General features: G+C 37.5%; 1 protein-coding gene and 1 pseudogene across 1 annotated transcript; both read right to left on the bottom strand.

The window, feature by feature from the left end:
• Positions 1–1,911: 1,911 nt before the first annotated feature.
• Positions 1,912–6,788, bottom strand: OR2A7 (olfactory receptor family 2 subfamily A member 7). Its single transcript, XM_072775733.1, has 3 exons — positions 6,529–6,788; positions 5,768–5,891; positions 1,912–2,993 (listed from the first exon to the last, which is right to left on the bottom strand). The coding sequence occupies exon 3, from the start codon at positions 2,987–2,989 to the stop codon at positions 2,057–2,059; it is 933 nt and encodes a 310-aa protein (XP_072631834.1). The 5' UTR covers positions 2,990–2,993; positions 5,768–5,891; positions 6,529–6,788; the 3' UTR covers positions 1,912–2,056.
• Positions 6,789–7,105: 317 nt separating this feature from the next.
• On the bottom strand, positions 7,106–14,596 carry LOC140604534 (acyl-CoA-binding protein pseudogene; annotated as a pseudogene).
• Positions 14,597–14,879: the final 283 nt, after the last annotated feature.

Below are 14,879 nucleotides of genomic sequence, written 5' to 3'. Positions count from 1 at the left end.
GTAGAAAAAGAACTGAGTGATAAAATTGTACAATGGAGGGCACCTGCATGGCTTAGTTGGTTAAGCATCTACTTCTGGCTCAGGTCATGATCCCTGGGGTCCTGGGATCAAAACCCAAGTCAGGCTCCCTGCTCAGAGGGGAGCCTGCTTTTCTCTCTCTCTGCCCTTCCCTTCTGCTCTTCTCTCCCTCCTAACAAAATCTTTTAAAAAATTATACATTGTAAAAGTAATAAAATTATCAAAATTTCGTCTGTGTATTTAGCCACCAAAGAATGTAGAGTGTTTTGAGTTTTTTGCTTTCAACTTTGCAACTGCACAAAAAACTCACCTAACCCTTTTTCTTTTGAGATTACAGTAGTGCACATGGCATTCCATATAAAGTACCAGGAACTTCTTGGGTATGAAGCTATCATTTGGGATCTGCTCATTTTAGAAATAACCAATATATGATAAATCACGCACTTTCTTTATTGTTTCCTTTTTAACCTTCAAAGGATCAACCAGCCCCTTGGGCATTCTATCCTTTATTCATTTCTTTTTTATGCATCATTCACTGTGTACCTTCCCTGTAAACATTCTCTTATAGAACTTCTCCCATACCTCTATTTTCTAAACACAACAATGGAGAAATCTTTTTAAAGCTTATATACTATGTAGGTGGTGGCTTTTGCAAAGCCTCCCAGATTTCTGTGAGAAACTTGGTTTTATCTTTAAAACCAAGGAGAGAAAAAAAAAAAATGAGTGTAGTGGGTAAATAGGGAAATGTATACTTTTCTAAAAATCTCAGATTTAGAAGATTGTGAAATTGAATAAAGTCATCCATGAAATATATCTAGGAATGCTGACCCAAGATGAAGCGGAGGGTTGGATTCATTATCTCCAGATGACCTGGAAATAATGTGATCCTGGAGAGACAGTGACCCTCACTTTCTTTACCCAAAGAGAGCACACATTCTCACAGGCTGAATCAGGATATGTATTTAGACCTACATCCTCTTTAGAGGCTCCCCTTGCAGGAAAAAAAAAATAATAATTTTGCTCTAGAAGGTGTTATAGGAAGTACTTACAATGAGTCCATCAAGATAAAGATTTCCTGTTCCAAGAAACTGATAGTGTTATGAAAGAATTCTCATGTGATCAAATTAATTTGGAAAACATTAGTTAAAAATTGGAATAAAAATCTTTACTACAGATATTTTTACAATTTTCACTATGCTAATATGAATTGTGAGCTCTAAAGTAAGGCATCTAATATGCAATAATGTTCAAACTTACTTGACCATATAATTTATTTTTAAAGCCTTCTTGAGGAGCTAGTGTTTTGAGAAAAACATTTGGAGAGGCATGAGGCTAGACCACTGCTTGATGAAGAGATTATAAAGGGTATTGTTCTAGATCTTCAGCTTCCAAATCATGGTTCATGGACCAGCTACATCACAATTTGCTATTGGTAATATTTGAAGATACAGATCTCTGGGATACATTCCACATCTACTGAATTAGTGGTCTAAGTGGTGGTGCAGAAGATGGTTCTATTTTTAAATTTTTTTTAAATTTTTATTTATTTATGATAGTCACAGAGAGAGAGGCAGAGACACAGGCAGAGGGAGAAGCAGGCTCCATGCACTGGGAGCCCGACGTGGGATTCAATCCTGGGTCTCCAGGATCGCGCCCTGGGCCAAAGGCAGGCACCAAACCACTGCGCCACCCAGGGATCCCTAAAATTTTTTTTTATTTAAATTCAATTTAGTTAACATATAGTATATTATTAGTTTCAGGGGTATAATTTAGTGATTCATCAGTTGCATATAACACCCAGTGCTCATTACATCAATTGCCCTCCTTACTGCCCATCACCCAGTTCACCATCCCCCACCTCCCCTCCAGCAACCATCTGTTTGTCTCCTAGTGTTAAGAGTCTCTTATGGTTTGCCTCCATCTCTGTTTTCATCTTATTTTTATGTTGGCTCAGATAATTCTCATGCTAAGTTGGGGTTGGAACCTCTTGAGATAATATCTTCCTAGGTCACTATCAATCCTGATGCCATAAATCTTTTCATAAAGCTCTCTGTATTCCCAGCACTCTCTTCAAGGCATTTTTCACTTCTAAGTTCCTAAGACTATAGATAAGGGGGTTGAGCATGGGGTTGAAAAGGCTGTGAAACAGGAGCAGGTATTTCTTCTGCTCCTTGGGGTTCCCATATCTGGGCCCAACATACATTATGATGGCTGTGCCGTAAAAGAGTCCAACCACACAGAGATGAGATGAGCAGGTGGAGAAGGCTTTTCTTTGACCTTCTCCAGACTGGATTCTAAGGATGGCACAGAAAATGCACATATAGGAGATTACAATTGAGGAGAAGGGTCCCACTAGCACAGAAATTGCTCCAGCCAATACCATAATCTCATTGATGTGGGTATCTGCACAGACAAGTTTGAGAACAGCCATGATTTCACAGAAAAAGTGATTGATTTTCTGGAATCTACAGAAGGGTAAGGGGAGAAGTAACATGAGATGAACCAAAGACAGAAGGACTCCAATGGTCCAAGAAGTCAGCACCAGGGTGATGCAGACTCTCCAGCTCATGATCACAGAATAGCGGAGGGGGTGGCAAATGGCCACATACCGGTCATAGGACATCACCACCAGGAGAAGACATTCTGTGACAGCAAAGGTCAGAAAGAGAAAGGTCTGCGTCAGGCAGCCAGCAAAGGAGATGGGCTTGTCTGGCCTCAGGAGGTTCACCAGCATCTGGGGCACCGTGTTGCAGGCATAGGCTATGTCGACGATGGCCAGGTGGGAGAGGAAGAAGTACATGGGGGTGTGCAGTCTGGGGTCCAGTGAGATGAGCCCCAGGATGAGCCCATTCCCCAGCAGGGTGAAGGCATAGAACAGGGTGAAGAGCCCAAAGAGAACCATCTGAATCCTTGGGCCAAGAGGAAATCCCAGTAGGGTGAACTCTGTGATATATGTCATATTGTCTCCCATTTTCCTAGGACAGAATAAACTGAGTTAATGTTTGTGATTTTTAAAAAATCTTTAAAAATAAATTCATGTTAACTTATTTGAAACCTTTTTATAGGACAGTTTTCAGAAATACTTTCACTAAATTTTTGTGTATTTTAATGAATGTATAAAGACTTCAATAGCCCTGAAGTAAATTTAAAAATAGATATACACACATACATATTTCCTTTGTTGTTGTTAATGTTTTTGGCAGAGGCTAAATGTTCAAAGTTAAAATTTTGTCACATGTTAATCAAATACATGGCTTTTGTTTCATTCAGTGAGCTACTCTATGTTCTTCAAATAAATTCTGCCTTTCTTTGCTTATATTAGTCAGAATTATTGTTTTTTTTTTTCAAATATAATGACTCCTAACTGATACACCCAAGTGCCCAAGTCCTTAAAATACAACAAGTGTAATCTTGAGTTGGAAGGAATCATTAACGATAGAATATGCTAAGGTTAGATATACCATTGACCATATTCACCATTAGCCATTAACCTCTCATCTGCTTGTTTAAACACAGTTTCCAATCTTGCATGTACTGTCACCTCCACAACTAATATCTCATGAAATCGCCTCTTGATCAAGTATAAAGACTTATCTTTAGCCTAAAATATCACCTTATTAGGTTTCCACAATATTTAGATGAGCATTTACATGAACGACTGAATAGATTTATACTATCATTTATTTAAACAAAAAAAAAACCCCAGAATCAGTAACTTTTATTTTGACTCAATATTGATAAATACTCCAGAAATACCCACCTCTGCAGGTGACAGTAGCTACCGTGAAGGATAATGCAGAAGGAGTCTCTGAAATCCTTGAGATTGAACTAAATCATCTTTCTTACTTTATGATTCCACAATTAAAATGTAAGTACAACCATGATATTGCCCTTTTCACTTAAAATTTATTCCCATCCTTCATGTAAGATCATCTTGGAGACAGCAAGGATGAGCAATAAATCCTTAACTTAAATGGCTACAAAATAATAAGCCTGCTTAAAAATGATCCCATTTGCACTAAAACCCTCTTATTACCACTCCAATAATAAGTGTCATGCACAGGATGTTAAAAATAATTTAGAATATTTGCTGATTTCCTATAATATACCTACCACCGCTCTGCCGGGGGGAGAGGGGGGGAACTATCATGATAGGAACTCCAAGCTCATAGTCATTGCTGGCACTCTGTCCTCATACTATTGCACGTAATAAATAGATAAGCATTCGTACACTTATTCAATAACTCTGGAGAGTCTTCCTTACGTATTTATTTATATATTTGACTTCCCTCTATGAATGACACTTTGAATCTAGTTTTTTAATAAAGGAGTGATGTTTTACTGTTTAATATTAAGTATTTACCAGAGAGTCCCCTGCACATACTTAGCTCTTTACCTTAAAAATAGCTACCAGTCAAAAATAGCCATTAATACATTGGTTGTATTAATATATTGATAGGTTAATAACATTTTACTCAGAATATTCTATTAACCTATCAATGAATAAACTTTATGTATTAATAACAACGTACCTTACATAATATTAAATTGTAAAACCTAACAGGAAACAAACATGATGTCAAAATATATTTGACCAGGACTCACAAAAGCAAATAGGAAACCTGTGTGTCTAGAGATGATTGTTGTATAAAGACCCCAATAAATCTTCACGCAGAAAAGGCAAACATATCTAGCGTGGATGAATTTACTGATGGTGCTAGAAGCCTTGTTGCTCGTCTGAGAACTGCCAAGGAAGGATCTTTGCTCCTCAAGTTGCCTTTAAGAGAAGTCTTTATTAATTTATCATCTCCACAAAATACCTTCCCAATTGCCAGGAGAGCTGTGTATAGGGGACGAGACAGTAGGTCTCCCTTGTATCAGCATGCTCCCTACAGAGTCATGAAGAACCCCACCACTGTTATTCTCCTGAGAGGTGAGAGGACTGGTAGTTCCTATTTGTGTCTTTTAGGAGGCTAGAGAGAGAGCGAGATCTTTAGAAGTCAAAAACAAGCAGTCCCTTCCTGATTGAAATAATACACACATATAAATTCATTCATTCTCTGTCACCATGTGAATATTATAGCTCCCAAAATACCAGGATTTGTTACAGTTTCACGAATTATGTTGTTCCAGATCCTAAACATTCAGGAGGCACTTGGGAGATTCAAAGATCCATGCGTGGTTATTTTTTGACAGTGAAATAGAAGAACAAACCTTGACATTAATTCCTACACCCTTTTCTTTTAGTGTTGTCTAGTTTTCCAACCATCCTGAAGGTGTTTGGAAAATGAACTTAAATTCAAAGATCTTAATCATTATATCATTTTATTTTATTTTATTTTTTTTTTTAATTTTTATTTATTTATGATAGGCACACAGTGAGAGAGAGAGAGGCAGAGACACAGGCAGAGGGAGAAGCAGGCTCCATGCACCGGGAGCCCGACGTGGGTTTCGATCCCGGGTCTCCAGGATCACGCCCTGGGCCAAAGGCAGGCGCCAAACCGCTGCGCCACCCAGGGATCCCTCATTATATCATTTTAGATAGTGACTCAGATCCTACATCCTTGAGCATAGATCTACAGATGTGTGGGCATCTGTGCTGGGAATTCACATTGGACATGCCCTGGTGTTTATCGACCCGGCTGGAAGAACAGCTGGGCAGAAGGGCTGACCAAGTTTACTTTTGAAAATTTCCCTTTTGATAATTCTGATCCTGTCCTCATGGGGACAAGCAAGTGAGTCTATATACCATAAATGTAGAATGGCTTGGAGTGTTGGACCTCAAAGGCAAGGCCAAGTGGGATGCCCAGAATGAGCTGAAAGGAACTTCCAAGGAAGATGCCATGAAAAAGCACATCTATGAAGAAGATGATCTAAAGAAAAAATACAAGGAACTGGATTAGCCACTAGGCACACATGTCCTCTAAATTGGTAGAATGTCTTGCTTTTCTAACACTGGAAAGCAGACGGCCAACTCCCATCCTCTCAACCCATATGGATGAGGCGAAATATATTTAATCTACCTAAGAGAGTAGGCATATACTATCACAGCATATTCTGCAGGATGCTATCAACAATCCAGTGTACTTGCTGTGTGTCAGGTCACAATTTCTATCATGTCTATAATTTCTGAGTAACACAATATAAGCTGGGAGGAACGATCCCTTGGTCATTTGCCCATTTTTACCTCCTTAGCTGTGAAGAGGGTCTAATGGACTAAGATGATGTTGTGTTGGAAAGCGTATCAGAAATCAGATATTCCGGGCAGCCCAGGTGGCACAGCGGTTTAGTGCTGCCTTCAGCCCAAGGCCTGATCCTGGAGACCTGGGATCGAGTCCCACATCAGGCTCCCTGCATGGAGCCTGCTTCTCCCTCTGCCTGTGTCTCTGCCTCTCTCTCTCTCTCTCTCTCTCTCTCTGTGTGTGTCTCTCATGAATAAATAAATAAAATCTTAAAAAAAAAAAAAGAAAGAAATCAGATATTCCAAAGCCCTCCCATCGGGGTACTGACCAAGGTACTGCAGACAAGAAAGGGAAATTAGCCGTTGTAATGCATTTTATCCATAATCATGATGAATCATGGTTCCACATGAGGTAGAGGGAATTGGAAAGCCAATGACTGATTTACTGGTCTCCTTAAGAAGAAGGGACTATATTGAGAGCCCAGCATGGGTCTCTGCTGCGGACAGAACATATATTCAGCTGAGCAGAGCAGTGGAGTAGAGAGCAATCTTGGTGAGGGGCAGCCTATGCTGTTAGATTCATGCAAAGCCCCCATCTCTGTTGCTATGGCTACTGCATTTGGGTGCTTATCCCTTTGTTCTGGGGTGGCCAAGAACAAAGGCTGACATTCCAACTGAATCATCTTGTACCTGATTAAAAAAAAAAAGCCATCATCAAATAAAGTTGCAAATGTACTTTTAATTTATCTACAGATAAAGCTAGTCAGAAGCTGTTTCAGGCCGTAATCTGTTAGAATTATATCCTAGACAGTCTTGAGGAACTGGGTTAACCAGTTATTTTCATCATTTGGCTTCATCCAGTGTTAGAAAAGCAAGACATTCTACCAATTTAGAGGACATGTGTGTCTAGTGGCCAAATCCAGTCCCTTGTATTTTTTTCTTTAGATCATCTTCTTCATAGATGTACTTTTTCACGGCATCTTCCTTGGAAGTTCCTTTCAGCTCATTCTGGGCATCCCACTTGGCCTTGCCTTTGAGGTCCAACACTCCAAGCCATTCTGCATTTATGGTATACAGACTCACTTGCTTGTCTGGCATTAACGTGGGATATACAGATTCTCACAATATTTCAACCGTGTTCCTTCCAGATCTGTGACCAACAAGTCAAACTATTTGCTAATTTTCAGGAGTCGGTGCAAATTCTCACTTCAGGCAATTTCTGTCTCCACAGTGTAAATGGCAAGGTGAATTGCCACCTCCAGGCAATGAGAGACTTACCCTTATCGATGACCACCTGCGTGGCAGATACACAGCAGAGAGGGAAGAACCATGATAGCTGGGATAGAGTTGATACCAGGATGTGAGGATCTGGGCCATTCTGCTTACTTTTGTCTTCTGTGCTTGCTCGTCCTGAGTTACACTGCATCTTGGTGTGAGGCATGGCTGCTGTGGTCACTCACTGTTATGATTCGGTGTGTCGTATAACATCTCAGCTCAACATAGGCAACCCTGCACTTACAGTTACTTGACACTCTACGAGTAGTCACTGCTAAGGCTCAATAGTACATGAAGAGTTGTGTTTTGAAATGTGTAATATCTTCTGGAATAGAGGGAAAGACCCTGACACAGAGTCCCTGTTGCGTGTGCTACGATTCACCAAAGACCCCTTCAAGTCCATGTGGTCTGCTGATGAAATGGCCCAAGTGTTATAAAGAGCTACAAAGTGTATAGATCCAATGGTTTGTATATATTAACACACCTGGGTAAGCCCCATCCAGATCAAGGTATAGAACATCCTCAACACAAGAGAAAATTCCCTTTTCTTTTCCCCTCACCACACCACCAGCGCCCAAAATCACTTCCTCACTCTGAGGAAGGAATTCTGACTTCTGTTACAACAAAGATTAGCTTTGCTTCTTTTTTGAGGCTCATATAAATAAATTACACAGTATGCATGTATGTTTTTATGTCTGGCTTCTTCAACCCAATATAATGTCTTTGAGATTTATCTATGCTGTTGTATCATTTTTTTATGCTGCATAATATTCAATATAGTTCACTATTCTGTTATGGAAATTTGGGTTATTTCTAGTTTTCGTCTATTGAAACTAGAACATTCTATGAATATTCTTTTTTAAATATTTTATCTGAGAGAGACAGAGAAAGGGAGAGTGTGAGCTGGGGCGGGGGTTGAAGGCAGAAGGAGAGGGAGCAGCAGACTCCTTGCTGAGCAGGGAGCCCAATCTAGGGCTTGAACCCACTACCCTGGGATCATGACCTGAGCCGAAGGCAAATACTTAATGGACTGAGTCACCCAGGCAGCTCTCATATGTGTTTTCAGTGGGTATACCAAGGATAGAATTGGACAAATCCTAGGACAGGCACATGTTTAATTTTAGTAGATATTGCCAAACAGTTTTTCAGTATGGTTTTATAATTTTAGTTTTCCACCACTTGGTATTAATTTTATAATATTAGCTATTGTGATATTTGTGTTTATTGATGATTAATTGTACTGAATACATATGTTTATCGATCTTTTGAATAACCTTTTGTATGGAGTACCTGTTCAAATCTTTTGCCCAGTTTTCAATGGAGTTTTTCCCGGTCATTGAATTTGTAGACATTCTTTACAGAGTCTGGATCTAAGTGCTTTGTTAAACAGGTGTAAGAAAGCTATTTTCACCCAGATTGTGGTTTACCTCTACGCTTCCCTACGGAGTCTTTTGATAAACAAATTATTAGTTTAATGGCATCCAGCTTCATTTCTTTTTATGATTAGTGCTCTTAGCTTCCTGCTTTAGAAAACAACCTACCAAAAGATCATACTCTAATTTTTCTCCTAGAAGAGTAATCATTTGCTTTCATGTTTAGATCTAAGGTGCACTCAAATTATCTTCGTGGATGGTATGAAATAGGAGTGAAGGTTTTTAGTTTTTTGTTTTTTGTTTTTGTAAAGATGTCCAACTGCAAAGATGACTTCAAACTACATTGGTAATTTTGTCAAAAATATTGATGAAATACATATGTATCTATTATTGTATTCTGTTTTCTATTGATTATCCTTAAACTAATAGTTAACACAACAGTATATATTAAGCCCTGTAATCCAAAGTGTAGCTTCCAATTTTGTTCTGTCCAAAGTTATTTTGATACTTTCCTTAAATTTTCTTGTAAATTTGTGTAATAATTATGTTTTTAGGGTTTAAAATTTTCCATTTTTAGTTGAACTTTTATTTTGATATAATCGTAGGTTCAGATACAGATGTTAAGAAATAATACAAGGGTTATTATTATAATACTGTGTACTCTTTACGGTTTCCCCCTTTGCTAGCATCTTTCAAAACTCACAGTGTATGGACACTGGTACAGTCCAGGTGGGTAACATTTTCATCACTACAAGAATCTCCCATGTTGCCTTTTTCTAGCCATGCCCATATGGTATATAATCTTATGTGATTTTTTTTTTTTTTAACTCCGGAGATTCACACAGGTTGTTGCATCTATCAATAGTAGCTCCTTTTATTGCTGAGAAGTACTTTATGGTGTGGATGTGCCACTGTATAACCATTTACCTGCTAGTGCCATCTAGATTGTTTCTGTTTTGAGCTATTACTAAAAAATCTTCTTTGTGTACAGGCTGTGTGTGTGTTTAAGTCATTTTCCTGAGATTTATGTTTTGGTAGTTTTAAAACAATGAATTAAATTTCCTTAGTAGTTACAGGATCATGTGAATGAATTCTTCATATTAAGTGAGTTGTGGTAGTTTGTGATTTTTGAGAAGTGGTTCATTTAATCTGAGTTACTTGTAATTTCCTTTACCATCCTTTGATGTCTGCAGTGATATCCCCCCTTTCATTCTTATATTTTTAAGTCGTGTCTTTACAAGTACTCTTGGGGGTTTCTAAATTTTATTGATCTTTAAAAAAACAACTCTAGTGTTTATCTTGATTTTCCATTTTAAATTTCAGCGTTTTCTGTTCTTATATTCATTAATTCCCTTCCCTCTCCTCCCCTCCTTTAAATTTATTTTGCCTTTCTTTTTCTAGGATCTTGAGGTAGGGATATCTATTATTCATCTGAGACTCTCATTTATATACTTATGTATTTACATATTTAGGTATTTATTCATTTATATATTTTAATTCCAATATAGTTAACATACAGTATTGTATTACCTTCAAGTGTACAATATAATGATTCAGCAATTCCATACATTACCCAGTGCTCATCACCAGTGCGCTCCTTAATCACCATCACCCATACCTCACTCACCTCCTCTCTGAGAACCATGAGTTTGTTCTCTATAGGTAAGAATTCTGTTTCTTGGTTTGTCTCTCTCTTTGCTCATTTGTTTCTTAAATTCCACATAGGAGTGAAATCATATGGTATCTGTCTCTCAGATTTTATACTCTCTAGCTCCATCCATGTAATTGCAACTGGCAAAGTTTCATTTTTATGGTTGAATATTCCATTGTGTGTGTGTGTGTGTATGTATACCTATATGTGTGTGAATATTCCATTGTGTGTATATATATATGTATACATATATATATACACACAAAAAACATCTTTATCCACTCATCTATCAATGGACATTTGGGCTGCTTCCATAGTTTGGCTATTATAAATAATGCTGCAATAAATAAAGGCACAAATGTATACCTTTGAATTAGCTTTTTTTTTTTTTTGTATTTTTTGAGTACATTCCCAGTAATGTGACTTCTAGATTGTAGGGTAGTTCTGTTTTTAATTTTTTGAGGAAGCTCCATACTGTTTTCCACAGTGGCTACACCAATTTGCATTCCCACTAATAGTGCATGAAGGTTTTCTTTTCCCCCATCCTTGCCAACACTTGATTCTTATTTTTGATTTTAGCCATTTTGACAGGTGTGAGGTGATATATCATTGTAGTTTTGAGACTTTTCCTCTTTTCTAATGCATGTTTATTATAATATGCACATATTTAATCTAATTATTGGTACAATAAAAGTCTGATATTTTTAATTTTTTTTTTTTTTTTTAAGATTTTGAGAGTGAGCAAGAGAGGAGAGAGCATGAACTAGGGAAGGGGTAGAGAGAGAAGCAGACTCCCTGCTGAGCAGGGAGCCCGATAATGGACTCAATCCCAGGACCCTGGGATCAGGACTTTAGTAGAAGGCAACACTTAACTGACTGAGCCATCCAGGTGCCTCTATTTTTTTTTTTTTTTTTTTTTTTATTTTCTGTTTCAACTCTTTCTTTATAAATATTTTTGACTTCTTTGGGTTACTTTTTTTTTTTTTTTAAGATTCATTTTGATTTACCAATAGGGCTTTTGTGCATTCCTTTGTATTGTTTTTTTTTTTTTTTAATAGCTTAATGGTTGCTCTAGGTATCATACATCATCACATTCCAGTTGATGCCATTTTTTTTTTTACCAGTTTGAGTACAGTATTGAAACTTTATCTCCTTTATGTCTTTACTCTCTCCAATTTATATATAGTCTAACAGTCTTCAATATTTTCTCTAAAGTTTAGAATAGCACCAAATAATGCTATAATTTTGCTTAAGCCATCAAACATAATTTAGGAAACTTATGAGGATAAGAAAAGCCCATGGAATTTACTCCTAGTTCTGTTTATTGTTATTTTTCTTCCTGATATTCCCAATATCCTTTCTTAATTTCTATTGAGTGATAACACTTTTAAAGGAACAGCTTTGTTGTGTATTGAAATCTATGCTGATAGTTTTTAATTTCACTAATATAGTGTTCCAGTGTGTTTTGGCTTCCATGATGTTTGGAAGAAATCAGCTAAAATCTTACTGTTCCTTTGAAAGTAATGCATTTTTCCCCTGATCATTTGTAAGGTTAATTTTTTATTTTTCATTTTCAGTACATTTCCAACGAGGTTTTGATTTTTCTTTTTTTTTTTTTTTTTTTTGGTTAAAATTTATCTTTTCTTAATTTGAGTGTAATTGACATACAATGTTAGTTTCAGGTATACAACATAATGATTTGGCTTCTCTACACATTATGCTGTGTTCACCACAAGTGTAGCCACCATCTGTCACCATACAATGTATCATATCATTGACCATATTTTCAGTGAAGTTTTCTTATATTTATCCTGCTTGAGTTCTTTTGAGCTTCTTCAATCTGTATATTGGTATTGCTTATCAGACTTTTTGAGTTCTTGTCATTATTTCTTCAAAATAATCCATCCATTCCATTTTTTTCTCTTTTCTTCAAGAACTAGGAAATTAAAGTTTATTGGACTTTTGGAGTATCTACCACAACTCTACTTTGCTCTCACATTCTTTCCGTTCTTTTTTCTCCCTCTGCTTTAGTTTGGTAACATATAGTGAACTGTATTTGAGTTAACCAATCCCGGGTTCAGTTGTATCCCATCTTCTGTCAAATATATCTAATGAGTTATATATGTAAGGGGTTTTTTGTTTTGTTTTTGGAGAAGATTATGAATGTTTTTAACATTCTTATTTTCTGTTGAAGTATTCTGTTTTGTCATTCAGTTTTTTCTTTATATTGATTAGAGATATTTTAATGTCCTTATCAATTCCAATTATCTGGATGACCTGTGACTTTGTTCCTAATAACTGATTTATCTCATTAATTTTTCGTGCCTTTTATTTACATTTAGGAATTTTAAAAATTTTATGTTGAAATTATAAGTTATAAGAAACTCTCAAAAGTTTTGTTTTTGTTTTTTTTCCTGGAGCACAGTTAAATTACTTGAAGATCTCTTACTCCTCTTAAGCCTAGGTTTCAAGCTGTGTGACGGTGAGTGTATTTCATTTTCCTTCTTTACTGCTAGGATATAACATATACTTTTAGGATATGGCAATTCACCCAAGATGTGGGATTTCTGGAGTCTCAGCTGAGTTCCTAAGTCCTCCCCCCACCCCCCAGTATATCTCCCCATTCTGGCTGGCTCTGAACTCCAGTATCTTCCCCTGCATTTGTTAGTTCCAAATTCTCTGCTCTAAATTCAGTCTCCTGGCAGCTTTTTTCTACTAGAGTTCTCTTTTCTTAATCCATTTCCTTAATCCATTTTCACATAACTAAGGAAAACTAAGAACTCAAATGGCACTTTCATTTATGTTTCTAGGATTTTCTCTTTATTGCTCTTCCTCCTGTGGTACACTGACCTCCCCAGTTCCTAACTCATCTAGCAGACTTGAACTCTGATCACTACTTTCTCTGATTCCTGCTTGGGTTCCATATTCCTGCACAAATACCAGAGAAACACCTCCCTGGGGCAGCTAAGGGTAAATGTGGTACTTCCCTCATGTGCATCTTCTTCATTGTTTCAATGACTGTCAAATGTTGCTTACTATGGGTTGTTGATATCATTTACAGCAGGACAGTAAGTCTGATACCAGTTACTTTTTACAAGACAATATACTATTTTTAATGCAAAACTATAAAATCTTTTCTGCACTTAAAATTTTAACTAAAAATATAGTTAAAGGTTATTGAAGAAAAGAGGTCTTAATGATTTGATTTCATAAGAAAGGATACTCATTTAGGAATAATAAATAAATCTTAGATGTATTGTCACTTTGCATGACATTACCTGGAAGTCACAGTCCCTGCATGATTATTATTCTTTTTAAAGATTTATTTTAGAGAGAGAGAGAGAGCGAGCGAGCATGGGGGGAGGGAAAGGGGATATTTCCAGCCAACTCCCTGCTGAGCACAGAGCACAGGGAATATCTCCAGCAGACTCCACACTGAGCATAGAGCTCAAAACTTGATCCCATGACCCCGAGATCATGACTTGAGCCAAAATCAAGATTTGGACATTCAACTGAGCTACCCAGGGACCATCCCCCCCGCCACACGATTATTTATGTAGTTTATCCATTGAGAAGTGAAGTCTAGCATGTTACACTATTCCGCTATATATTTATTAATTTATATTGCTAGGGGGATGTCTGGGTGGCTCAGCAGTTGAGTGTCCGCCTTTGGCCCAGGGCATAATCCCAGCATCCTGGGATCGAGTCCCACATGGAGGCTCCCTGCATGGAGCCTGCTTCTCCCTCTGCTTGTGTCTCTGCCTCTCTGTCTCTCATGAATAAATAAAATCTTTAAAAATTTTTTTATATTGCTAGGCTTTCTTTTAATGATTGAAAAGGCATGACAAAGTGAAATATTATTACCTGAAAATACTTTGCTGCTCTGGATAATAAAAAGGTGGAAGCTTTAAGGAAAACCTTGTCATTCTCAAACATCTCAAAGGGAAAAGACTTGACCTAGCTATAAGTTCCATCCTTCCCCCACATAGACCCTATTTGCAATGCTCTATACAAGGCATTCTTCACCTGAACATTCTTGAGGCTGTAGATGAAGGGATTCAGCATTGGATTGAAGAGACTATGAAACAGGAAGAGCATTTTCTCCTGTTCCTTTCTCTGACTAGAGTCTGGAACCATATAAACCACCATCACAGTGACAAGCCTAATCACACAGAGGTGAGAAGAGTAGGTGGAGAAGGCTTTTCTTCAGCTTTCTCCTGATGGATTTTCAGGATGGTCCAGAGGATGCTAGTATAGGAGACTAGCACCCAAACAAAGGGGCCCAACTAAGATAAATATACAGGCAGCAGATGATAGCTTCATTGATTCAGGTATCAGCACAGGCCAGTTTGAGAACAGACAGGATTTCACAGAAGATGTG

This window comes from Canis lupus, chromosome 15 (genome assembly GCF_048164855.1).
Source record: "Canis lupus baileyi chromosome 15, mCanLup2.hap1, whole genome shotgun sequence".
In the NCBI taxonomy this organism is placed as follows: Eukaryota; Metazoa; Chordata; class Mammalia; order Carnivora; family Canidae; genus Canis; species Canis lupus.
This window is presented reverse-complemented; position numbering and strand designations above follow the sequence as displayed.